General features: G+C 50.0%; 1 protein-coding gene across 3 annotated transcripts; it reads right to left on the bottom strand.

The window, feature by feature from the left end:
• Positions 1 to 777: 777 nt before the first annotated feature.
• SIN3A (SIN3 transcription regulator family member A) lies at positions 778 to 26554 on the bottom strand. 3 transcript variants are annotated; one of them, XM_081337598.1, is made up of 22 exons: positions 26210 to 26554; positions 19724 to 19833; positions 19033 to 19254; positions 18636 to 18812; positions 17701 to 17807; positions 17109 to 17391; positions 15598 to 15846; positions 14903 to 15055; positions 13921 to 14079; positions 13053 to 13133; positions 12547 to 12665; positions 11892 to 12102; positions 10653 to 10769; positions 9733 to 9971; positions 9314 to 9497; positions 7980 to 8541; positions 7375 to 7544; positions 6587 to 6760; positions 5582 to 5674; positions 5136 to 5230; positions 4248 to 4455; positions 778 to 3718 (listed from the first exon to the last, which is right to left on the bottom strand). In XM_081337598.1, exons 3-22 carry the CDS (start codon positions 19219 to 19221, stop codon positions 3488 to 3490), a joined length of 3801 nt encoding a protein of 1266 aa, XP_081193724.1. In that variant the 5' UTR covers positions 19222 to 19254; positions 19724 to 19833; positions 26210 to 26554; the 3' UTR covers positions 778 to 3487. The 3 variants fall into 3 exon arrangements, with proteins under 3 accessions (XP_081193724.1, XP_081193723.1, XP_081193725.1); XM_081337597.1 differs by lacking the exon at positions 19724 to 19833; XM_081337599.1 differs by lacking the exon at positions 19724 to 19833 and having other exon boundaries at positions 13053 to 13130.
• Positions 26555 to 26587: the final 33 nt, after the last annotated feature.

Raw genomic sequence — 26587 nt, 5'->3', positions numbered from 1 at the left:
AGTGTGGCTGCATATAACTATTTAGACAGCTACCCCAGCATTATAAAAAAACAGGCAGGATGCCAGAAAAATTCCTTGCCTGTTTTACATTTGTGAGATCTAAGGAAGGAATGCTGGAGAATCTCTCAGCTGGGTCAGGGAAGTAAAATATCAGGGACAAGCTGCAGGACCTTGGATAGCTCCCAGAAGAGCAAAGGAAAACCATTTGGGACCCTTTTCTTGGGCTGGTTCTCCTTCCTTTACGACAGGACTCTCCAAGCGTGGCAACTTTACGACTTGTGGAGTTCAATTCCCAGAATTCTATGCTGGCTGAGGAATTCTGGGAATTGAACTCCACAAGTTGTAAAGTTGCCACGGTTGGAGACCCCTGCTTTATGAGATAAGGACAGTCTTAGGTGGGTGTTTGACTTCTAGACCTGGAGCCTGGCACCATCTACCAAGCGTCCACGTGTTTGGAGGCGGGGGGAAAAACCAACAGAACCTCTTGGAGTGGACGGCCATAACAACATCAACAAACTGAAGAAATAAGCGAGCCTCTATCTCAGCAGCAGAGAGACCGGAACCAGCGCTTCCGCCATTCTTTGCAAAATCTACCGTAGCTTTTGAACCATGAGGGGAATCCGGGCTGATGCCAACCTTCTGCACACACCAGAGACGCCACATCAGAATGAAGAGATCTGACTAGGTGTCTTTGGAGATACCGTCTGTGAAGACAGCCCAGATCCTTTGTGGCTGACCAGGAGTGATCAGGAAGGACAACCCATATTGGCACACAACTAGCCCTGATAGTTTAATGGACATACTGCACTACAGTCAAGTTTACAACATCTGTATAGAAATCATCACATGAATTAGATGGCAAAAAAAGGAGAAGGAAGAGAAGAAAAAGAAAGAGAAGGGGGAGGATAACAAGAAGAGGAAAGGAAAAGTAAGGGTAGAGGAAGAAGAAGAAAAAGAGAAGAAAAAGAAGGAAGAAGCAGCACATTATAGAATACGAAAGCCATATTAAAATCAGAAGGAGCACCTTGTGTTGCTGTTGGCACAGGCCAGGATTGCACCTTGAATCTTAGATGTCAGACACCAGGATAATGGGAACAGGGGAGAGGGGGAAGAGCAACATTGGGAATCCCCACTAGAGAGAGATCTGGGGGGTTTTTTTGGTACGGTTGAAGGCGATTCTGTCCCCTCCCACACTTGGGAAATCACAATTTTTCTGCCTGGCTCAAGAAGAATCTTGGGCAAAATTCATGGAAGAAAACCAGGGCAGAAGCAGTTCGCCCAAGACCTTCTCGTTTGGACAGCCCGCCAGGGAGTGGAGGGACAGAAGCTCCAGAGAGGATTCTGAGAGTGGAGCAGAGGGAAGAAGCACACAAGCTGAGCAGGGCACACCGCAATGGCCCCTGCCAATCCCCGCCCCCCCCCACCAAGCCCCTTCCCAACCTCTTTTATTAACAGGGCCGGGCGGGAGTGTGTGTGTGGGGGGAGGTTAGTTTATTGCTGGCATACTCAAGATTTTGCTTATTGGGTTCTGGCTCGGAGGAGCTGCTGTTGCTGCTGTGTTGTCTTCTTCCCTGGGGCGTTTCCCCCTCCCTGCCCTACCAACTCCACCTCCCCCCCCTTTCCAGTAGCGTGAGAGAATTCCTGCCGATGTCTTTCCTCCTTTCCGTCTGCTTGCCTTGGACCATCACAAGACTGTTCTGAGACTGCTGGACTGAGTGTGTGTGTGTGTGTGCGTGCGTGAGTGCGTGTGTTTGCACAAGCAAAAACCAACACCCCATGTGCAGGGAAGCCCATCTTTTTGAAAAGCACAAGGCCGCCAATCTTACGGCTGCTCACAAGCTGCCAGGGTCGTTTTGCCAAGACCCAGCTCAAAAGCCAAAATCCCGTCTTTCATCTCAGCCTCTTTCGATATTTCGGGACCCGTCTCCACCCAGACGCGCAGAGGAAGGCAGGTCTGTTAAATGCTGGCTTGTCCCCTACAGCGTTTTATTTCCCCAATGCTGCGGAGAAATCTGCACAAAAAAGCGCAAATCCTCCTCAACGAGGGAGGCCAGGCTCAGTTTCCCCAAAGTGTGAATTGGCTGGGCTGGAAGACCTGGCAGGCAAGCCCTGTCTCTCTTTCCCAGGAAGAATTAAGATCCTTCTCCATTTATTATGATTTTTGGCTGGGGTGGTGGTGGGTTGGGTTTCATTTATTTTTACTAAAAAAAAAAGAAAAAAGGAAAAAAAAAGGAGAAACCTTCACACAAAACATTACAATGAAAACTCCCTTTGGTAGAAAGTGTAATAAAATGACTTGGCCGCCCTCGCCTGTAAAACACTATAAACCCTGAAACCATCTGGTAACTCAAAAAAGGCTAGTTAGAGTTGTACTAGCACATTAAGCACACTTATTCTTTTAATTAAAAAAAAATCGACAAATATATACATTTATTTACAAAAAAAAAACACCAAAAAACCAGGAAGGGGGAGCGGAGGAGAAAGAACCGGTTTAAAATTGGTTGTGGCTGCTATTGTCAAAGCGTGCATGTGTGACTGAGCAGATTTTTGTGTGTCTGTGTGCGTGTGTGTCTGTGTGAGAGAGAAAGAGAGACAGAGAGAAAGAGTGTGTTTGTGTGGACAGCTGGTGCACGGCACTAAGAGCCTAGTAAAACAAGCAGGTACAAAATGTAATAATAGTCATCGTCATCGTCATCGTCATCATAAAACCCAAATAAAACAAGAGTTCCACTGGCACTAGAAAGAACAGACTGATCTTAAATCGGTTTAGGGACGTCGGACGAGTCCCAGTCACAGGAACGCAACGGATGAGAAGGAAAAGTCGAAATGGCAGACACCCCCCCAGGCGCCGATGGGTCTGACCCACCCACCCCCTGCTCAGTCTGCAGAACTCGGAAAGCGGCGGAAAAGTTTGGCAAAAAGTCTGCCGCCGAGTCCCGTGGAGAGGAGGGACGCAGCACTTCTGGTGCTCCTTCAAAGATTCTGGCTTGAAACCTCCTGTCTTTCGGGAGGCAGGCAGGCCGGGGGGGGGGGGAGGAGATGGGGAGGGGGTCATAAAGGGAGGGGGGGTGTATGCCACGCACCAAGTCTCGCCAAGCTACTGCCAGCCCCTAAAAGATCAGGGCTGTGGCTGCTGCTGCTGTTGCTGCTGGTGGACAGAGGCCAGGTGCGTCTCCCTCGGGCGCCTCCCGGACCTCCCGCGCCGGCCTCGGGCCCGACGTCAGCGCTCCCGGCTGCTGGACCGGCTTCGGTTCCACAAGACTGATGGGGAAACAGGCCCGGGGACGTCTCCGGTCGGAGTGAAGTGGCGGGTTGCGGAGCCGCGCGGAGGAGGGGGAAGCGGGGAAAGAGGAAGCCGTCCCTCTTTTATTTGCCCCGCGCCGCCCGCACGCCCTCCCGCGGGAAGGGAGGGGAGGGGGGGCTGCGCTCCTGCCCTCCCCTCCAGCCAAACACGTTTCGGTTTCCCTCTTTTCCCCCCTCCCGGCGTTTAGGGCGTCTTACAGGTTGCGCTGTACTTCACGCGGTATTTGTTGATGCTGACAAAATGCAAGTCCTCGGCCTCGCAGGTGGTGGTGCAGGGCAGCAGCCCCTCCAGGGCTTCCCCCATGAGCCACTGGCTGGTCTCGGCCGCCATTTCGCGGGTGACGTGCTCTTTCGTCCACCGGTCCACCCAGGCCTGGAAACGCTGGTGCAGCCTCTTGCTGACCCGCTCGTGGGACTGTGGGAGGGGGAGGGAGTTAGGGTGGCCATCTTGGAAAAATGCCCCCCTGGATGGACACCCTGGTGGTGGTGGGGGGGCCCTGCAAGCAGTCAGGCATGGACCAGATCCTAACTAGGGCAGAACAAGCCTTTTCTGATCGTGTGGTTGATGGTGATCATCCAAAGGGACGATCATCTTTCTGCTTCTCTTTCTTTTTTTCTCTGTCTATCCATCCATCTCCTTCCACCTTGCATTTTAAGACAAAAAACGTGGGGCAGCGCTTGCGTGAGGCCTAAAACGGGGCGATTTTAAATTCCAAGGAGCCCCTTCCCCCCCCCAAAGGTATGTGGGAGTAAAGAGTAAAGGGCAAGCGGTGGACATCCCCACCCTGCTCTCGTGTCTGGCTCGGATTGACCGCTGCGCATGTCAGCCCCATCCAACGGTTCTTCCCCACCTCCAGCCCCCTCCCCCCAAACAACCACCTTCCCTAGATGCACACCCCCCCCAAAGAGGACCAGGCTTCCTGGCTTCCTCCTCCTGGGCCCACCTGATGAGCGCGCAGCAGGGCGGTCCTCCGGTACATGTAGTCTTCCGACTTGATGACGTAGACCATCTTGTAGGAGTTCAGCTTGAACTTGCACTCCAGCTTGTCCAAGCTCTCCACGTTCTCCAGGGGCTTCTTGCCCAGCGCCTCTTTGCCGTCCTTCTCCTGCTGCTCCCGACCTCGCTGGCACTTACGGATCTGCCGCAGGTTCCTGAGAAGCGGAGAGCCCCCGCTGGAGTTAGGGTCTGCCTGAACGCCCCACCCTCTGCCGGAGGGGGTCAAGGCTTGGCTCACGGAAGGCAGAGGGCCATCCGGAGGCCATCCCTGGGAGCATCTGGGTGCCATCTTGAGCCACTGAGCTACCGACTGGCCACCCATGACGAAAGCAAAGGCTCTCTGCAGCTCAGGGTTGAGCTGTGGGATCCTCGGCGCTCTCTGAGCTTGGTGGTTTGACTGCAGAAGTTTCGTTAACACTGAAGAGCTTATCTAAAGGTCTGCGGGAGAACCGCCAAGCTTGGGCTCGGGTTCCCAAAAGCAAGACAGACAAGCTGTTTCCTTTATTATTCCTCACCCCCAAGACAGAAATCTGGCCAAACAATCTTTGCACCAAAAGAAAAACCTAGTCTCTGGGAACTCTTGAGGAGGAGCTGTCTTCACCCGCTTTCTCAGACACCAAGTATCTAAACCCTTGCTCCTCCTCCTTGCAGCCCCTCCTCCCTCCTGGGAATCCGGACAACCTTCCACCACACTCAAAAAGCACCGAGGACTCCACCATTTCCCTCTTCCCTCCCCAGCCCAGCAGAGCAGGGAGCAGGGCTAGAAGCAAAGCATGCCTCAAAACAGCGCATGGGTGCTTTCAGTACGGGTGGAGGATGGGCTGTGTTCTCTCACCTGGGCAGAAACACCGGCTTCTGGGCCAGCTGCTCCCGCAGTTCCGGAGACGTGGAGTCAGAGTTGACATAGCGATCCACGTAATCCGTCCAACGCTGAAAAGGGAACCAAGAGACGGTCAGTCAACTCCTAAAGGGGAGGGGGGAGGGAGGGGGAAAACAGCTTTTCTGCTGTATGAGGAATTCTAACACCACCTTTATTGCAAAGTTATAGCAACAGAAGCTTGCAAGCCTGAAAGCGTTTTTTCCCTTCCTTTGTTTTTACTTTCCACAAAATTTGAGAAGATCCTTTCGGAGATGCTTCCCGTGCCCCTTTTTCCTTCTGGGGGCTAGTCTGTAGCTCTTCCTCCCAAGGCCATCCCAGCTGGGTTGGGCTTTGCATGTTTACTTGCCTGGCTGGGCACAAGAAGACTGTAAAACCGCTAACTGACCAGAACCCCCTTTTACCTCTGCCTCAACAGGATCGTCAGAGTTCTCCTCTTCTGTATCCAGCAGTTCAATGGTTAACTGAACGTGGCCTCGGCTCTGAACGAACATCATCTACCCAACAAAACACAGAGAGTCAAAATTGCTGGCCAAATGGTCGTTGAAAAAAAAAGAAAGAAAGAAAAAACCAGGCTTCCCAAAATCAGTGATGTGAATCACGAGCTGGCTTTGTACAGGGCACTATGAAAACAGCCGACGCTTCAGATTAGCCAAGGGTTCGGTTTGAAAAGGCAGCCAGAAGTCAGGATTGCCCCAAGCAGCCATGAATTTCATCGCTGGCACGCAGCTTCCGTCAAGAGACAGTTGCAGTATTTTACCCTGAAGGATTTTGGCATAAGTCATAACCCACGATAAAAGCAGAGAACAGACTGTCAGCTTAATAAAGCCAAGAGGAAAGTTGTAGTATGAGTGTTTTTGTGTGTGAGAAGCTCAGATTGATGGGAGTGGAGGGGGGGGGGGAGGGAGAGAAGAGGGCTTTGTTCACTGGGAAGAGGAAGCTGAAAAGCTTCCAGGAAAAATGGCACATCGAAAGTAGGAGGAACAGCAGATTTCTCCCAGCTTCTGCCAGTCATAAATCATTCCAAGCAACCTGGAGTCATATTTCCACCAGTGAGAAGAAAAACTGATCAAAAATCACCCCACCCTCTACCCAACTCCTGCCTTTGACGAAGCGTGCAAGTTCCCACAAAAATCTGGCGCTCTGTAATTGCTCGAGACAAGTGACTGCAGTTAAAGTTGCCCAGAAAATCCTTGATATCTCCTTCATTGATGCAGCCCCAAAAGTTGCATCTCTACAGGCCGCATGAAATAAAATGGACTTGGGGAATACGAAATGCATCTTTGCAGATTTGTAGGAAGACCAACCTACCCCTCCCTCCCCCGCCCCCCCCCCCGCTTCTAATAAGCAACCCTCCCTCTCCATGCCTTTGCTCTTCCAAGGCCAGCAGGCCCAACAACCCTGGTTACCTTGAAACAGTTCTCATCCTGCATCAACTGCTCGGCTTTGCGCTGATAGGCCGTTTCCACCAGGGAGCGAGAGGGCTGTGAGGTCAGCAGCCCTCCCGTTGCACCGTTGTGGCTCTCCGACAAGTAGAGCTCAGTCACCTGCACGCAGATTTCATCACTCACTATGTGCTGGAGCTGAATTTTTTTTTAAAAAAAAAAAGAGAGAGAAAGAACATTAAGATGCTTTTTTGGGGGGAAGCTCAAGCACCAGGTGCAGGTTTCCTTCAGCCGTACAGATGCTGCGCCTGAGGCCAGCCGTGCCAGCAGGCAACACATGTCTAGGCAAAACCACCTCCAACGGCTGAACTTCTAACCTCTTTCCCTCGGCCCCGGGGCCATCAGGGCAGGAAGCTGAGCAGATGCTTCCTCTGTGCCACCAACGCGGCCTTGTCCTGCCCTGCTGCTCTGCTTCCAGCAGCCAGTCTCTACAGCCATGAGGCGCAGCCCAGCAGTGGCCATGGCTTGCCTGGTGCAGGGTTGGGGAGGGCAAATGGTGCCTTCCCCCCTTAAAGGTCCTTGAAGCCATGAAGACTCCCGGCTTCTTGCTGGGGCGTCAACTTTTGAAGTTGTAGACTTATACAGACGATAAGCAGCCATCTCTGGCACTGCTTTCCCCCTTCTCTCTTTCAACTACTGTACACACATAACCCCCCCCCCACACACACACACCCTTCTCCCTCTCTCCCTATTCCCCCTCCCCTTTCCTCTCTCCCTCCTTTCCCTCTCCTCTCCCCTCCCCTCCGAATCACCTGTCTGACAATACTCTGGATGAGCTTGTCCATGGTGAACGCAATGTAGGCATGAATGGTGAACATGTCGCGCAGCGAGTCCTCGTACTGGGAGGAATCCATGTTGCCGTCTAGGAGATTCCGCACCATGTCCAGGAAGGCAGGGTAGTAGTCTTCCACTTCGATGTCCACTAAAATTGGGGGGGTGGGGGGGTGGGAGGGAGGAGGGGGCAGAAGTGGGAGAGAGGGGCAGAACATACTCAATGGAAGGACTTGCAAGGGAAGCGCCAGCCCTGCCAGTTAGGCGAGCAGAGTTAATGGGGAAGCCAGATCCACTTAACAGCCGTGGCCAGAAAAGTCGTAAAATGGGGGCAAGCCCCACTTAACCACAGTCATTTTGGGCTCCGTGGTGGTCGTAAGTCAAGGACTACCTGTGCTTTTACTAAAAGCCATGCAGATCACAGCAGAGGGCTTGGCTTTTGGTAAAAGCGTAGAGTTTTCGGCCACAGAGGGAGCCGGGGGCCTTTCTTAACTAAAGGACCAAGCCTGGGCCGGGCTGGGGGTCCACCTGCAGCACCCTCCCCCAAGGCCAGCCAACGTCTCCCCCGCCCCAGAGCGCCACTCACGAGGGTCTTTCAAGCGTAGCTGGATGGCCGGAGTGTCGCTCTTCTCTCGTTTCACGCCCAGCACTTCCCGCTCCCACTCCCGCTCCCGGCTGTCCACCTCGATCTGCCGCTCCGCCTGGCTGTAGATCCGCAACAGCCGCAGGCACAGGATCTGGTGGAGGCGCAGGAAGATGTACCAGTTGTTGTTGACGTAGAAGAGGTTGTAGGCCTCGTCCAGGCTGCGCAGCTTCTGAGCGGCGGTGCTGCTGAAGAGTAGCTTGGCTTTGGGGGAGCTGCCCCCCACCCCGTTGTGCTTCTTCACCGCCCCCGAGTTCTCGTCCACATCCATCTCCTCCTCTTCCTCCTCCTCCAGGTCGGAGAGCTCCCCTCGCTGAGCGAAAAGGAGGTCCGGGATGAAGTGGTACATGATCTGCTTGATTTTGTACTTGTCCTCTTTCTGGATGCCCGTCTGACGCTTCACGTGGTGGATGATCAGGGAGGCCGCGTCGTCCAGGATCTGCTTGTCCTCGTAAGCCAGGGACAGGTGAGGGCCGGTGTTGTCTTCAGATGTTTGTTCTTGCCTCTGAAAAACCCGAGAAACAAACAAGGCTGGAAGATCTATGGAGATTCTCAGCCATCCAGGTCATCTCGTTTCTCCTTGAAGACGTTTTGCTTCTCCGCCAAGAAGCTTCTTCAGGTCTGACTTCCATCCTCCACCATCCAGTCAGATCATCCAGTCAGAGGCAAAGAAACTTCTTGGATGAGAAGCGAAACGTGGACCGGTACCAGCCCGCAGCATGCCAGCAAACGGTCCGCACAAGCAAGCAAAGCCCCATCCGCGAGATGCAGGCAGCACACAAAACCACGCATCCTCTGGTCCGTGGAAAACCTTTCTCCACAGAACCGGTCCCTGGTAGCCAAAAGGTTGGGGACCTCTGGCTTATTGTGCCCCACTATTCTCAACTCTTGGAAGCATTGACACCTTCATCTGCCTGTAGCAAATGGGAATAGGGCAGAAAGTGGGCCCTTCCTGGAGAAGAACTAAGGCTGGACACCTTTCAATAACAGATTTATCAGCCAAGGGCCAGGAATGTCATTCGAGTTCCTTCTGGAAGCACGAAGGAATGGAAAGAAGAAAAACGGAAGCTACCATTCAATCGCATAAGGAAAGTCTACTGAATTTATGATGAAGTACGAAGCCTTCAAAAAGCAGATGCCTGGAGCCCCTCCAACGAATTCTGAAGTCCTAGGAACACCAACTACTTTCTTCTTCTCAGCAAGTGGTCAGGGAGAAGCCAAAGCGGACTCCAAGAGAATGGCCTGAGCGAAGGCAGAGAAAGGCACCTCAAACGCACCTCGTCGTAAATGGTCTCAATCTCACTCAGAAGACTCTTGGATCGCAGGACCTTGGTGTCGTTCTGCTTGAAGTTGATGCCCTGATGGTCCAGGGATTTCAAATAGTATTTCTCGTTCTGTTCCCGCCACACTTTGTTGAATCCCCTCTGGGCTTCCCGCCATTCCTCTTCTTTCATTTTCAACCTAGGTCGGAAGACCAAAAAAAAAGAGGGGGCGTGAGAGAGACATCTTTGTTTAGGACCTTGGCTCTTTTATGACTTATGGACTTCAACTCCCAGAATTCCTGAGCCAGCATGGGGGAAAACTATGGCTCCTTTATGACTTGTGGAGTTCTGGGAGTTGAAGTCCACAAGTCTTCAAGGTCCCCCACCCCTGGTTTAGGACATCTGGTGGCTTGATCAGATGAGCAAATGGATACCTTTTCAACACAATGGGGACGGCGACGGCTGGATTTTTCCGAAGGCCGTCGATGATGTCGGCAGCTTTGTCTGCGTATATCCTCTGCAGAGCTTTGCGGTGGATGACTTCGGAAGAGCCCCCCAAGGTGTTGTCAAGACGGTATTTGGCTTGCTCTTCCGCCGATAAGCGGGAGAGTTTCTTCTGTATCGTTTCCAAGACCCGGATGGTGGCTAGGTTGGTCTCCAAGACCACATCCAGCTGAGAAAAGGGGAGGGAAAGAAAAGCTCAATTAGCCAGGCTAACAACGAAGTGAGCTCATAACGCTAGTTAACCCTCTGAATTGGGAAAATTCCATAGCATTGCAGGAAAAGGCTGCATTTCAGCTTCCCAAGTGGGATTTGATTACAAATGTACAGGTAGTCCTCGATTTACCACCTCTCATTTTGTGACTGTCACTGGGAAAAGTGACTGATGACCATTTTCCCACACTTACGACCACCGCAGCATCTCCCTGGTCATGTGACCAAAGTTCAGAGGCTTGACAACTCTTATTTACGATGGGTTGCAGTGTCCCCGTGTGTGTGTGTGTGTGTGTGTGTGTGACGTGATCCCTTTTTTTGACCTCATGACAAGCAAAAGTCCATGGGGAAGCCAGCCAGATTCACTTAACGACTGTGTGACCAACTTAACAAGTGCGGTGATCCACTTGGCAAGGAAAGTCACCCGATGGGGCCAAATTCACTTAACAACGGTCTCGCTTAGCAGCAGAAATTTGCGCTCGATTGTGGTCGCTAAACCAAGGACTGCTTGTAGCCGGGAGCTGTCCAATCGGGAAACGCTGCCTGGTGCCCATTCTTCCAGTTGTTAATACTCTGATTTGCCATCCGAGATGAGTCCCCTGATAACCGTACCTGGAAATTGAAGGCCTCTTTGACCTACCTCAAACCGTTCGTCCTCGCATCGGTAGATGTGCTCTTCGTACTGGGTCTTCTTCGAGCTCACAAACGTGGAATCTTCAGACCAGGACGGGAAGGAGACCCAGGTGTCGTTCAAAACCTGAGCAGGGGAGAAAGAAAGAAGACTGTTGCTGCCGACGAGATAAAACCTTATTCTGGCAGCTGTGGAAAAAGGCTGATCGGATTGCTGAGAGGACATTGCTGACTCGGTGGCCGGCTTGGTCTGAAAATCATCAGGAAATATCACAAGGGAATGGCCTGCTGTGCAAGGATGCCCCCTTGTGGGCGAAAAGGGGATTGCTGCCGAGATACTACGGGAATACTATTAGCACATCCCATAGTGCAAAGGTCCCTAACCTTTTGGGCACTAGGGACCGGTTCTGTGGAGAGAGGTTCTTCCACGGACTGGAGGATGCCTGGTTTTGTGTGCTACCTGCACCCCACGGATGGGGCTTTGCTTGTTTATGTGAATCAGTTGCTGGCATGTCGCGGCCCGCTACTGGTCCACGGACTGGGTGTTGGGGACCCCTGCCCTAGTGGGCCAGGCTTTAAAAAGGGAATTTTAAGCCCAACCTGATAATGCATTCAATAAAGACCTCATGTTATGGGTATCCCCCACTGAAGGAACTTCACATTCATAGAGAGATTTAATCCTTTTCACTGGTCATTTTTAAGTCTCTTGGGTATCCTGCTGGTCTTCTCCACGTCTTCCCTGGCTATGTTTCAGACTCCTGGCTCTCATCAGTTCCACGCAGTTTAGTAATGGAGCCCAGGGGATACAGGAAAAAGGCCAAGTGGTAATATCAATATAGGGAATCCTCAGCTTATGACCATTTGTTCAGCAACTGTTCAAACTTACAACGGAGCTGAACGAGGGGACCTGCGACAGGTCCTTGGGATTCTGGCCACTGAAGTGTCCTGCGATCACATGATCACAATTTCTGCCGGCTTCCCGCAAAGTCAATGGGGAAGACGGCAGGAAATCAGAAGTCTCAAGTCAAGCGAGGTCCTTGCTTAACCACACCACCAGGACTGCTGTAACATGGTCAAACGACCGTGTGTTGTTTAGTTACAGCAATTCCAGTCCCAATGGCTGTCATAAACCAAGGATTACCTGTAATTATTTGGGGGGGAGGAGGGAAGAATCCCTGGAGGCCACGTCACTCTTGCTAGGTTTCAGCAGCATCCTCATCCCCAAAGGAGGGAAAGATGGCCAGCTTACCTCCCTACACAAGGGTGTCCGGCCTGTGCATTTGGGCTGCTGGTAACTTTTAGGCAAGGCTCGATAGCTGGAGCCCAGCCGTTTGCACGAAGCATAGTCTATCTCCATTGCTATCCCCTCGGTAGCTCGCTCCTTCGGGAAGCTCTCCAGATGTGCGGATTCTTTGTAGCCCAGGAAGTTTTTAAACCAAGTGAACAACTCGGGGAATTTTCTGAAAAAGAACAAAATGAAAACCAATGCAGACAGAATACACTGGCTTAGCATTGCCGGGGCAGAGAGATTTTTATGTTTCTTAGGAGGTTTTAAACGTTTGATGGGCTGTTAACGATCTTACACAGAGAAAGATGCAACCTCTGCCTATTTAAAACATTCCTCCCTTCCCCTTCGGTGGTGAAATTTGCTATTCTGGTACCACAGACCTCGCCAATAATTGGGAAAGAAAAATCTCTACTCCTTGAACTCTGAGCTGGCTGGCAGAGGGAACAAGCATGATGCCCTCCGCCTGTTGATTTATGTATTATTTATTTATTAAATTTACCTCCTGCCCATTTTCATTATCCAAGCAACTTTAGGCAGCTTATTTTCAGTCCCCCGCTGCATGTCGTCTGGCCCACAAGGCAGCACACTAAAGGGCCAGTCAGTTAAGCCCGCTTACCCCAGAAATGGAGAAACCAGCTGTACGAGCTCAGCTCGGGAAATGACCTCCTGATTGAAAATGACAAGGCAGCGGAGGAAGTTCTCGTAGGCCTCTGTGCTGCGCAGCGCCTTGCGGACCTGAACGGTGGAACCGGAAGAGAAAAAGGACGAGAAAGTTGGAAAAGAGGTGGTGAGCCTCTCCCGCAAAGGAACAATTTCAACCCTCTCCCATTAGCACAATTCTAAGCTAACCAACCAACAGTCACAATGTAGGTGGGGCTGGGAAATGGGTGTATTTATTCCAGGGAGAGCCAAAGGGCAAGGAGGAAATGCATCACGACCCAAACTATATAATCCCTTGTGGACCCCAGATAAACCCCTACATGCAGTAAACCGTTGAACAGCTGAAAAACGTCATAAAAAATAAACTCAACTTCTGTCTTACAAATAATGCTCGACTTACAACAATTGAGGTAAGAATTTCCTTTGCTAAGCAAGGCAAAGGGGTCTGATCCGCGCTCTTACCTTGTCAAAGAACAGAGACTCTGTCCCATGTTTGCCAGCTTCTGCAAAGGACGGGTCCTTCAAATTAAGCTTTGGTTTCTTCTGGAGAGAGAGAGAGAGCACGCAAACAACCCCCCACCACCAAAAAATAATAAATAAGTGACATCTACCACAACACATTTTAAATTTGCTGAGCTACCTTGTAGTTAAACAACAGGAGAGGAATAACTGCACAGTTATCAATACCACTTTGATAGGACAAGCGTTTGTTAATTAAGGCAGGCTAAAGCTGTGCCGGCTGAGGAATTCTGGGAGTTGAAGTCCACAAGTTGTAAAGTTGCCATGGTTGGAGACCCCTGAATTAAGGGACGCAAAATCTGAATGACAGGGGTTATAGTTCTCTGCACCTTTTCCTTGGGAAATACGGAGTAATTAAGTAATCAATTTAAATTTAAATTATTACTCCAGACAGCCTAAACGTGGAACTAAAAAAAAACTGCAGTTGTAGATCAGTTGTTCCCTACTTGACTCGGGGTTACAACTTTTTTCCCATTCCCTTTTCCAGGGGCCAGACCAGACCTGAACTATTAAGAAATTAAGTTTCTGGTGTGCCTCACGTAGCGCAGTCTATCCCACTGACATTCTTAACTCAGTAGCGTCGGTAAAATGGGAAAGTGCTGTAGAAAATATAGCTTTATAACATTAAAGATCCCTTAGGTGTTCTTAACTAGTTCCTAAAATTAAAGCACTATATTATTAGCGGGAGAAAATCAGGGCGGAACATTAGCATGCCATATATTGTTTTTATTTGCTAAGTGCTTGTAGCCAAGTACTGTGCAACTGCCACCAGCTGCAGCCTTGAGGTGAAAGTGGTAACGGAGGTCCTCACCTTCACGGGTGGGGTGACCCCCGTGGTGGCGTGCCTCCGGATTTGGCAGCCGTTCTGATTGGGCCTCTGCTGCTTGCTGTTGAGCTGAGGCTTCTTAATGGTGCCTCCGTGGTCGTTTCTCACGGACTCCACTTTCTCCGCAGTGGTCTTGCTCAAGAGCTGATCGGAAAGAAGCACAAACGAGGTTGTGTTGAGAACGTGTAAAAATGTTTCACAAGAATTAACCAGCTAAGAGGCTATGAATGCAGGCCATCCGAAAAATGATTTTTGACCCTAGGGTCACGTTCTGCTCAGGTCATATACAGATACTCCTCGAGTTATGACTGCAAAAGAGCTGGCCCATCACAGCCGTAACTTGTGGGTCCAGGTTACTTGAGGGACCATTTCACCCCATCAGGAATGGCCTGCCCCATACGTGCCAACAGAGGCGGCCTGCTGCGGGTCCCGTCAGCCTGATTATTCCGGCTGGCCTTGGCATCCAGGAGGAGGGCCTCCTCTGCTTTGGCTGCTGCCCTCTGGAACATCTGGTCCCCCCCAACCCTCCCATCCTTTCGTAAGGCCCTAAAGACTTGGCTCTGGCCATTGGTTTGAGGCCCAATGGGGAAACAGCACAGTGGAAGTGGCTGATTGAGTAATAACAGATCCCACCCACCCACCCTCCTCCACCCCCGCCCTTCCCACATGTTCTGTGGTTTTAATTTATTTGCGTTTTAATGTAGATCTGTCTTTTATGACTGTAAGCCACCCAGTTACCTTTTGGAAAGATGAGCGGCCAATAAATTTTACCAATATACTAAAATAAAAAAAATAAAATAAAAAAAACTCGTGATGGTCTAAATAGGGCGACTCATGAGACCGACCCAATTTTACAATCATTTTTTTTTTGCAGCGGTCACTAAACTAAATGAACCCATGGTTGACCCGGAAGTGGATTGCCGGGAACTGGAAGTCAATGCAAGTTGTCAGAATAGAGATCACTCACAACTGAGCTGTTTGCGTCTGGCAAGAACTGCCCAAATTCGGAGAGCAAGTCCTCCTGGTTCTTAAAGAGGCGCGCCACTTGGGCATAGACTTCCTGTTCAGTCAACGCCGGGGTGTAGTTCCCGCCAGCTTCCTTGGCATTTCGCTGCTCTTTCTGTTAGGAGACAGAGGAAGGAGGGAGGGAGGGAGGGAGGGAGGGAGGGAGGGAGGAAGGAAGGAAGGAAGGAAGGAAGGAAGGAAGGAAGGGCAACTTTAAAGGCAGCTGCCCTTCGTCAGCCATTTCTGCTCTCTGAGCCTTAAAAAAAATATTTTTTAAAAAAATGAGGACACCCCAGCTGGAGATTTCAAAAGAAGAGCCGCTGAAAAAGACACTGGAGGCAGTTTGTGCTTTGCCCCAGAGTTGTCACCAAAAAGCAGACACTGGAGAGGCAAATTACCTTTCCTTAGCTCCGCCTGCATCTATTTCAGGGTTATTTTTTTTTACACTTGTGGAAAAAGCTTCACTCTTGCAGCAAACCCAGAGCAGCAAATTCCAACTATTTATCGCCAAGCAGGCATTACTCTCTGTCCCACTGCCCATCGACAAAACTCCTCCTGCTTTGCCAAAAAACCAACAAACTTTCTTCTGCTCAACAGCCCCCCCCCCCGCTCTCCGATTTCAGAGCAACCTCTGGAAGGAACAGCTGGCTGACTCACCTGATAGGTGTGGAGGATCTCCAAAAAAGCCTTGTAAATGTCCGGCTGCCCTTGGAAACGGTTCTTGATCTTGTTGACGTAGTTGATGGCGTGGTTGAACTCGACGGGCTGATTGTTCTGGAGGGACGGGGTCGTCCCCAGAGAGATTGTCACGGGCGTGTGGGGCTGGACCGGCGGAGAGCGGGGCGACGCATAGGGGGCGGGAGGGGCTGGCTGGCTGGCGGGCGTATGCGCCTGTAGCTGGGAGGGCTGGAAAAGCAGAGCCAAAGGGTTAGGGTGGCTTTGGGACAGAGGTAGGTAACTGCAGGCAGTCCCCCACTTATGACCATCTGCTTAGCATCCATTTGAAGTTACAAGGACACTTAAAAAAAAACTGGCTTAGGACCAGTCCTCACATTTAAGGCCACCGCAGTACCTCCAGGGTCACGTGATCAGAATTAAGGCACTTGGCAAGCGGCATCTACAGGGAATCCTCGACTTACACCAGCTTGCTTAGCAACTGTTTGAAATTAAACTGGCACTGAAAAAGGTGACGTGAGTGGTTTTCTCACCTGGGACCAATGCAGCAAGCCTATAGCCACATGATCAGAATTCGGACACTGGGCAACTGACTCGTATTACGACAGTTGCAGTGTTCTGGGTGTGTGTGTGTGTGGGTGTGTGTTTGTGTGTGACCTGATCCCCTTTTGCGACCTTCTGACCAGCAAAGTCCACGGGGGAAGCCAGATTCACTTAATGACCATGTTACTGATTTAACCAGCGCAGTGATTCGCTTAACAACTGTGGCAAGAAATTGTCCTCAAACGGGGCAAGATCCACTTTAGCAAATGTCTCACTTAGCAACAGAAATCTGGGCCTCAATTGTAGTCGTAAGTCGAGGACCATCTGCATTTACGACAGATGCAGCATCCCAGGGTCAGCCTTTTATGACCGTCCCAACCGGCTTCCGACAACCAAGCTGACGGGGGAAGATGGATTTGCTTAACGACCGTGGTGATCTGCTTAACAGAAAGGTCATAAAATTGGGTGTGGTTCACTCCAGAACCGCCCTTGCTTAGCAAAAGAAATTCTAGTTCCAACTGTGATCGCATGCTGAGGACTTCCTGTAAATCAGGGGTGTCAAAGTCATTGCGTCACATGACGTGTCGCAACGTATCATGAGGTTTTTTCCCCCTGGCTGAAGCCGGGGTGCACACGGCTTCTGTGTGACGCATCCGGCCCACTGGGCCAGCGGTTTGACACCCCTGCTGTAAATCTTCCAGCTATTTTGTAAACTCCGCCCTTAAATGTCATTTGTTAGGGTCTTCGCCTGTCCTTCAAGAGCACTTCCTGCTTGGGCAGGGGGGGGGTTGGACTAGATGACCTCCAAGGCCCTCCTCGTTATTCTATTCTACTTTCCATCCCATATTCCATTCTTTCGTCAGCACCTCCGATGCCCAGAAACCCTCGTGGCTTGAGTCCCTCCCTTCCCCCGTTTCTAAGCCAAGCCCGCCTACTTAGCTTGCACTGACCTTGCTGATCTTGGCGGGTGGGGGCTGCGGTGCTGGCTGCGCTGGGGTGGGAGCGGATTGTGCCGAAGGTTGAGACGGGTGCTGGGGCTGGGGCTGCGGCTGGGGCTGGAGGCCGTGGGCTGGGATTTGGTGCACCTGCCCCGGGGTGGTCACGTTCACCATGTCGTTGGTCTGGACTTCGATTTTGTAGCCGGGAGGCAGGAAGGTGTTGAAACCCATGATCAAATCTGGGTGGCCTTTGAAGAGCTGGGAGACACGGCTGATCACCCCGGGAGTGTCGATGCTGCGCAGGGAGGAAAAGAAAGAGGTCAGAGACCTGCCACAAATTCCGACACGGTCAAAGACGAGCCGTATTCAGATGCATCCCTTATGGCCACAAGCCCACTAGATTCTATAGTCCGCCACGGAGGAAAATAACTACAGGAAACCCTAGGCAGACATTAGTGTTTGGGGATAAGAGAAAATTATTATAAGATTGGTCAAGTTTTATGCATTAGACTACATTTATGTTCACTACTGTTCGTTACCGGTTGGATGCCCGTCAAATGAAGGAAAATAAAAACCAGCGTAGACAAGCAGCCATTCCGTATACCTTTGAGATTTAAACTCCTTCATTATGTCCAAGAAGTCATTGTAGACTTGAGGCTGGCTACCAAATTGCAGCTTCACCTGGTCAAGGTAGGAAAGAGCATCTTCCACCTGCAGCCAAAATAACTCAAGTTGAAAACACCCCTTTCCAACAACATTTCATCTCCACGCTTTCAAGAGTAAACTTAGTCCAGATAGAATACTGATAAAAGTGAACCTTATTTAAATGTTCAAAACTGAACTAAAGGCTTAAAAACATTTATGAAGCAGCAAGTTCCCAACAAATTTTAAGTAAAAGAATTGAACATCCGTGGGATCAGGAAGATTGGTTTGGCTGATAAAAAAGAAATGAGGTGTAATAAACTTAAATTTAAAAGGTTAATCTCAATTTAAGTCTATTATTAGATTAAAAGGAATGGTTCCGAGGTATGCTAATGTTCTCCTAGAGATACACTCTCTTCAAAGCATTCAGAACTGGCTTTGCTTCCAAAGCTTTAATGCTTTTTGCACTGCTCAGCACAAAGCGTTTAGGAAAATGATTAAGTGATTAAATGTTAAGCTAAATACAAAGTCTTCCAAAGCTGTTAGCAGCCAAAGCAGCCATTTCATTTTCTACACCACTGAGGACGGAAGGAGGAGTGGAGTGAATCAATGCTGCTGTGTCTTTACTGGCTTCCCACCTAAAAGTATGAAGAGGGTAGAATGTAAAATGGAGCACATAAACGAATAAACCAACAAATATATCCAATGTGGCTTTGTGTGTGTGTGTGTGGGGGGGGGGGAAGGATAAAACAAACTCATCAAAAAAGCACCAATAGTTCACCCGTGAACAAAAGGCACAATCGCCACACATCAAAACGCAGCTCAACAAACCTGCACAAAACCCACGGAATTTCTTTTTACGGTTGAGTTTGAAGATGCCCCTCCGGCCAGACTCACCTTCAGCCTCTGGAACTGCTGCTGCCCCTGGACTGGCGCTGCTGGCGGAGTCGGGTGAGCGTGGCTCTGCGCCACTTGGCTCCCGTGGGGCTGGACGGGGGTGGGGTGGTGGTGCCCGCTGTGGACGGTGGCTAAGGCGGGTCCATGGCTGTTGGAACTCTGAGGAACCGTGGACACCTGGTGAGGTGGAGGGAAGAAAAGGCACAGAGGTTAGGGACCAGCAGGACCCCGCCCACGTTCACGCAAGGAATCCTCCTTTCAGTTGAGGCGGGAAAAAAAGAAATTCGGGTGATGCTATTAGCTGAACTGTCTAAAAGGATTTCTCAAAGGCAGAAGAACAAACACAACTTTTCGCTGTTGTGCAGCTCCTTCTCCCAGGAGTCACTTCAGCGCTTACCTGGTAGCTGGGAGTGACGGAGTACTGGATCCCGGTAGCGGATTGCATGGTCTCCGAAACAGATTCATATACAGGGGGGGCCGGAGCGAGCACGCGATGTTGGTGCTGGAAGGGTTCGGCGCTGCTGGCGATGCGCCTCTGCTGGGACGCATAGACGGGCGATTCCTGTTCCTCCACTCGCCGCTTCATTCTGAATTCATGCTCAGGAAAGCGCTACGAATCCTGTGGAGAGACGGAAAGGGATCAAATAGGCCTCGACTTAACGACCAGAACTGAGACCAAACTTTCTGTCACTAAGGGGGAAAGTTATTAAGGGAGCTTTGCCACGTTTTGCCACCTTTCTTGCCACAATCGTTAAGTGAATCACTGCCGTTAATAGCAGTAGCACAGACTTATATACCGCTTCACAGTACTTTACAGCGCCCTCTAAACAGTTTATAGAGTCAGCATTTGGCCACCAACAATCTGGGTCCTCACTTTACTGAGCTCGGAAAGATGGAAGGCTGAGTCAACCTTGAGCCTGTCAGCATCGAACTCCTGGCTGTGGGCAGTTTGCCTACAATGCTGCATTCTAACCACTGTACCACCAGATACACAGATAGAGGATAGATAGCAATAGCACTTATATACCCCTTCACAGTGCTTTACAGCATCTTGCTGCCCCAACAATCTGGATTCTCATTTTACTGACCTCGGAAGGAAGGAAGGCTGAGTCCACCTTGAGTTGGTGAGAATCGAACTGCTGACAGTCAGCAGAATTAGCTTGTAGTCCTGCACTCTAACCACTGCGCCACCACGGCTCTTAAATCAGTAATTAGTTGAATTAGTAACACACTTGTTGAGCTCCCACATTGACTTTGCTTGCCAGAAGGTCGCAAAAGGGGATCACCTGACCCCAGGACATTGAAACCATCATCAATTTGAGTCAGTCGCCAAGTGGCCGAATGTTGATCATGTGACCATGGAGATGCTGCGATGATCGCTAAGTGTGCAAAATGGTCATAAATCACTTTTTTCAGCGCTGTTGTAACTTCAAACGGTCACTAAACAAAAGGTTCTAAGTCAAGGACTACCTGGAAAGGCAATCAGCCACCCCCTCTCAACCTTAAATGATCTAAGTGAAGGGTGTCCGTCCTTTGCAACTTCTTTTAAGACCTGTGGGCTTCAACTTCCAGAATCACATATATCTCGATTGTAATCTGCAGCATCTAAGAACCCGTGTGGCTCAAGAGGCCAAACAGAAGCGAATTAAGCAATGCATCATCTTCCCTTGGCGTATTAATTCTGAAACATGTCAGAAGAGCGAGAGAGAGAGCCTTAATTGCATCTAAAGCGTTTATTGTACGCTTTACTGGCACCACAGTTGCGTGAATGAGTCACTTGGATTCAGCAGCAGAGAAGCATAGTAAATATCCTCTCATGCTTTGCTCCCAACGAAACACACACCTTGCGCGTGCTTTGAAGCAGCTGCTAGTGAACTGCCCACAGGATTAGGCAGAGAGAGCTGCTGGAAAGGATACTGAAGAATTAGAAACCCTTTTCTCTTTCAGAACGATGAGCAAACAAGCCTTTTGAAACCAACACCCGTCCCTCTGGCCTCCTTTAAACTCGCTTGCCAGAATAGAAATGGATTAAATGAAATGGATTTCCCCCCCCACCTCCCCAACTCATCCTTCACACCCTCAAATCAAATCTGTGCCCGCCGAAGTCAACATCTGCCTTTGATTACTATCAGCTTTTATTTATAGAGCAGAAAAGATACTTAGGTCTAATTAACATACGTGTACCCGTGCTTAAGCCCCAGAGTCTGCAGATCTGTGTTATGTGAATGACCATCCCGTTTTAAGGTTGACTGAGGTTACCCTATTTCCCTTCTTCGGCACCTAAAATGAAAGCATTTAACGAGTTAAGGTATTAGTTCCTTCTACGTGGACTGTGCTTTTTGTCTTTCTGCCGGCAGTGAAGATGAATTATACAAATGTACGGGCATTTCATTGCAATAATTGAACATGTTTAATGAGCCACTGAATACATGAAAATTAATCTGTGAAAATATCCCTGAAGAAAACATTTAAGTTTAAGTTTAAGTTTTATTTAATTTGTATACCGCCCTTCTCCTTGGTAGGGACTCAGGGCAGTTCACAGGGCATATATAAAAAAGACAATACAAAAATTAAAAAAGATTAAACCCATGCCCAATTAAAACAGTAATACAAATCTAAAACAACAAATTAAAACCCATAATCCCCCGTCAGGCCAGACCAGCCATTTCAAATAGGTGGGTCTTCAGGCCATGACGGAAAGTTCGGAGGTCTGATGCCGTCCGGAGCTCTACCGGCAGTTGGTTCCATAATGCCGGAGCGCCCACAGAGAAGGCCCTCCCCCTGGGGGCCACCAGTCGGCATTCCTTGACTGGCGGCACCCTGAGGAGGCCCTCTCTGTGGGAACGCACAGGGCGGAGGGGAGTTGATGCCGGCAGCAGGTGGTCCCTGAGGTATCCCGGACCCATGCCATGTAGGGACTTAAAGATCGTAACCAAAACCTTGAACCTCACCCGAAAGACAACTGGTAACCAATGCAGCTCGCGGAGCAAAGGTGTAACATGGGAGTACCGGGAAACTCCCAAGACAACTCTCGCGGCCGCATTCTGTACCAGTTGGAGCCTCCGAGTGGTCTTCAAGGGAAGCCCCATGTAGAGAGCATTACAGTAGTCAAGGCGAGAGGTCACGAGCGCATGAGTGACCGTACACAGGGCATCCCGGTTCAGATAGGGCCGCAACTGGCGTCAAAAGATGAACCTTCACCAGTAAGGGGGAAATTGAAGGTGCTGACACTAGAAGGTTCCCTACCGTGGTTTGACCCCCAAACCTGAGGCATATTTATTGGAATAGCAAATATATACAAACCCAGGCCAAAAATTAAGGGGGGAGGGAATCCTCAATGAGGTTTGAAAGGATACACTAACATTCTACCACTTGGTAAATCTAAACGTTCAAGGAGAAATGAAAGCAGGGGGGGGGGGGGAAATAAATCACCTGTTCTGTTTTCAATAAAAAGTTTCAGGTCCAACTTTGATAAGGGAAGGAATGCATAATCAACAGTTAGTCCCTCCAGTGAGTTATTTCCATAGAAGATCTTTCAGTCTTTTGGACCATGGCAGAAAGAAAGTGGGAGGGACTTTATGAATTAGATTTAATTTTATTACTCGGGAAGAAAATTGTGGAAATGCACGGGAAAAGAAAGGCTAAGGGGAAAAAAGTAAAGTGTATTTCTGGTTCCGACTTCATTGTTCAAGCTTTCCATCGCTGGATTAAATCTGAACAACGATCAAGAAAGGGAAACCATTCATAAAACCTGGCTGCCCACACCAGTTCTGACATGACTCACATTTCAAACGTTCACAAGTTCTGGAACATCTTTAAGGGACAGTCTTGGATAAATCCTGACCTCAGGTACCCATAAAGGGTTCTGGGAATTGAAGTCCATACATCTTAAAGTTGCCAAGCTTTGGGGGGGGGGAACACTAGATATATTGAACATCAGTTCCATGTATCTATTGATACAACACATTTGGGATGCCATAAATTGGAAAAAAGCTGGATTATGACATCAATCTGTGAAATACATATTATTAATAAAGGCATGAACTAATTTTATTGTTGATGCATTACATTAGACTGGGTGAAAAGCTCACTGAAGCAATAGCGGATCTGATACCTGACAGAATTACATTTTATGATGTACTGGAAGGCGTAAAATATAATCCAGTAAAAATTGGAAGTTCAGAATGCAACTTTTTTTTCAAGATCTAAAAAGCTTCTGTCCAACAACTCTTCACCTGCCATAAAGTGTGTAATGTAAGTGACATCTAAGTATAGTTCCTTGAGTTTTGAGTTCGTAATTGCACAGCCTTTTGAATAAAAAAAATAATCTGTGACTAGCATCCTATCTTTATCCCACTAAATCAACAGATTTGCATCTAAGTATTTTACACTAAACCAAAACATTGCTCGGGTCTGATTTAGTCAAACACAGCTACCGTGGTTTATAAAGCCCAGTTTGTGTTTTTAGTTCAAGATATGAATATATACATTATTAAAATTAATATACTTATGCAAACCCAACAGTTTGTCAGATGATCAAAGCCATTTTTTCTTGGTATCCAAGCAGCAAAATAAATAAAATGAAAAAAATAAAATAAAATGAAACTTTAGCCCCAAGGAACTATAAATACTACTGCATTTTCAGTAGTTAGCATCATGATGGCAAACCAAACATAAAGGAATCTTAACAACATTACAAAAGACTTTGCAAATAGATCCTTGCACATTTAAGTAGCAATGCAGAATAAAACGTGAAGAAATCTCATATTTCTCAAAGAAGAAAAAATAGCTGTTAAAAAAACAAAAAAAATAAAACCCACAATCTTATAACCGAGAGAAATGTTAGGTGCTCACTCATCCACGCTAAGCTAGCTGTCTATTTCTGAGCAGGGGATTAATTAAGCTTTGCCTTCCTAAAATAGGAAATAAACAAGAGGAAAAGGTTCGCTCGCCAGCCGCTTGTCCTCACAATTTCATACCGCTAACAACTATTATATTTAAACAGCCTCTCACAAAAGGCTGCGCACTGAATCATTCCATTTAAAGCACACTCAAGAGGAGACTTAATAGGAGTAAATCCCATTTTAGCACACCCTGGTGTCTGGCCGAGGACTGCCTGTTGGTGTGGCGATATGGAGCATCTGAGGACAGAAAGCCCGGCAGAGACACAAGGGAGTCAAACAAGATTCAAAGCAACGGGCTGAACAGCAAGGAGCCGATATGCAAAAGTCCACTGAGGTCTCACAAGGGTGTCCCCACACACTGCACTAAGCCAGAGCGTCTGGACTACCACCACCACCTCAAAAGATTCCTCCAGCAGACACAGGGACGCTGCATTCATCGCTTGTGCTTGCAATTCGGTGCTCAGGTTAGAACTGACCAATCCTTTCCCCTCCCTCTCTGTCAGTGATGTGCCCCCCCCAAGCATTGGATACCTGAAGAGCAGCATATAAAATGCGGCTACCAAAGTAAAAACTGAAATAATCAAAGGAAGAATGGTGGATCCAGAGGCTGGATAACCCATCCATCTCTCAGTGTGTTTTAGGAGGAGTGGATTCCGGCCCTGTTGAGAGGGTGAGATCAGACTGCAGTGTTTCTCAAAGTTGGCAACTTTTAGGAGGTATGGATTTCAACTCTCAGAATTCCCCAGCCAGCTGGCAGAGAATTCTGGGAGTTGAAGTCCACAAATCTTCAAAGATGTCAAGGTTGAAAAACACTGATCTAAAAAGCATGGTATGGGTTATAAGCTCTGAGCAGTTCTGGGAATTGAACTCCTCCACAACTTGAAGATGCTGGCTGGGGAATTCTGGTCTTAAAGCCACCAACTTTAGGAAAGACCAGATTAGAGGGTCTCTTAAGATCCCGTCCATTTACAAATTGCAATAAGAAAATCCTTAGATCCCCTGCCTTGAATACCCTACATTAATTTCTCTTTGCTGCCCCAACAATTAAGGAAGTTTCTGCCCCCCCTTTTTTTGCTTAGAAGCTCCATCCTTCCAGCAGGCTGGGCGTCTCTCAGCCAAGTGTGTTTGTGTTCAAAAGCATAGAAGGGATTTAGCAGGCGGTGATGGAAGTGAGGAAGCCCTGGGAGGGGGCTGGGACCCCCATACCATAAAAGAACAACACCCCCCAGCTGCAACGGGAGCTCCCCTTCCCCAAAGGGCAAGGGGGCAGATTTGGGCCCAGCAGCCTTCCTCCCACTCTCTTATTTATTTAACATAAATCTACAGAGGTCATGCAATCACTGATACAGTCTAAACGAAGCATCAGTATATTTATCCTCAAATTACAACTGTTCATTTTGTGACTAAAATTACAACGTTAAAAAGTGACTTAGGACCTTTTTTCACACTTATGATGACCGTTGCAGCATCTCCATGGTCACGTGATCAAAATTTGGATGCTTGGCAACAGACTCACATTTATAACAGCTGCAGTGTCCCCCCCGGGGTTGTGTGCGTGTGTGTGTGTGTGTGTGTGTATGCACGTGTCACGTGACCCTCTTTTACAACTTTCTCACAAGCAACATCAATGGAGAAGCCAGACTCACTTAACAACCCTGTTGCTAACTTAAAGAACTGCAGTGATTCATTTAACAGCTCTGTCAAGAAAGGACGTAAAATGGGGCAAAATTCACTTAGCAAGTGTCTTTGCTTAGCCGTGGAAATGATTGGGCTCCATTGTGGGTCTAACTTGAGGACTACCTCTGTGTGTGTGTGGTGTGTGTGTGTGTATAAATATATAAATAAACAATATAAAATATATGTGGACAATACTACACAGCAGATATTAAGTTAAAATAAAACCATAATAAAATACCAAGGAGTTGCAAAGGGCCAGAGGTTGTAATTCGGTATTTAAGCAAACTGACCAGCTGTGGCTCTCCAGATGTGCTGGACTTTGCCCCCCCCTCCTAATTAGTCTAAAAGGGGGAGGAAAGGGGGGCAAGGGCGATGCTGGCGGGGGGGGGAAGGGCTAAAGGACCCCCCATCAAAGAACGCAGCCCCTCCCCATCTGGAGCCGCAGCCCCCGCCCCAAAGGCCACGGGGGGAGGGGAAGGAGGCCTCGCAGCACTCCGCAGGGAGGAACCGCGCCCCGGCTGGGGACGATGGGCTCGGGGAGCCCGCCCGCCCACGGCGGCGGCAGGAGGGACCGGCTCGGCCCCGCCTCTCCGCGTCGCCGGGGAGGAGCCTGGCCGGGCCGAGGCGGATGCCGCCACCGGAGGGGAGGGGGAAGGCATGACGGGAGGGGGCGGAGCCTGGCGGGTGGCCCGCCCCCGCGGCGGGCGAGGAGCAAAGGGGGCGGAGCCTGCAGGGACAGCGGGGGCGGCGCGGCTGCCCGCCGCGGCCGTTCGGGAGCGACGGGGCGGAGCCGGGCAGCACCCGGAGCTGCGATTGGCAGAGAGGCGGCGGCCGGGCCCGCCCTCCCCTGCACGCTCGAGCGCGCGCGCCACACGCCTCCAGGCCCCGCCCTCTAGCCGCGCGCGCCCCCCCTCCCGCAGCCTCGACTCTCGTCACGCCGCGCGCGCTGCCCCCTCCCTCCCTCCCCGCCTAGCGCCCCCCCTCACCTCTCACCTGCGTGCCGCCGCGGCCGCCGGTGAGCGCCTCGCCTCAGAGCCGGCGCGGCGAATCCTCGTCCGGGGCTCCCGTCTTTCTCCTCCGGGCGCCAGATCCCCGCGCTGAGGAAAAGGCAGAAGGCCGGGCCGGGCCGAGCCTGGGCGGACGAGTTGGCGGCCAGGCAGGCCTCGGGCTCCCGTGAGGGGGCCGGGGGAATAGGAAGGGGGACCGCGGCCACAGACCAACCGTCTCAGGACGGCCGCCGCCGAGCGCTGCCCGCTTCTCTGTTCCCTGAGAAATCCCGCCCCTCCCCTGCTCCGGGGAGGCCTTCCGCGCGGCCACAGGGCGGCTCGGCTGCCACTCCAGCGCCTCGGCCAATCCCCGCGCAGCGCAGCC

This window comes from Vipera berus, assembly GCF_964194415.1.
Source record: "Vipera berus genome assembly, chromosome: 12".
Classification (NCBI taxonomy): domain Eukaryota; kingdom Metazoa; phylum Chordata; class Lepidosauria; order Squamata; family Viperidae; genus Vipera; species Vipera berus.
This window is presented reverse-complemented; position numbering and strand designations above follow the sequence as displayed.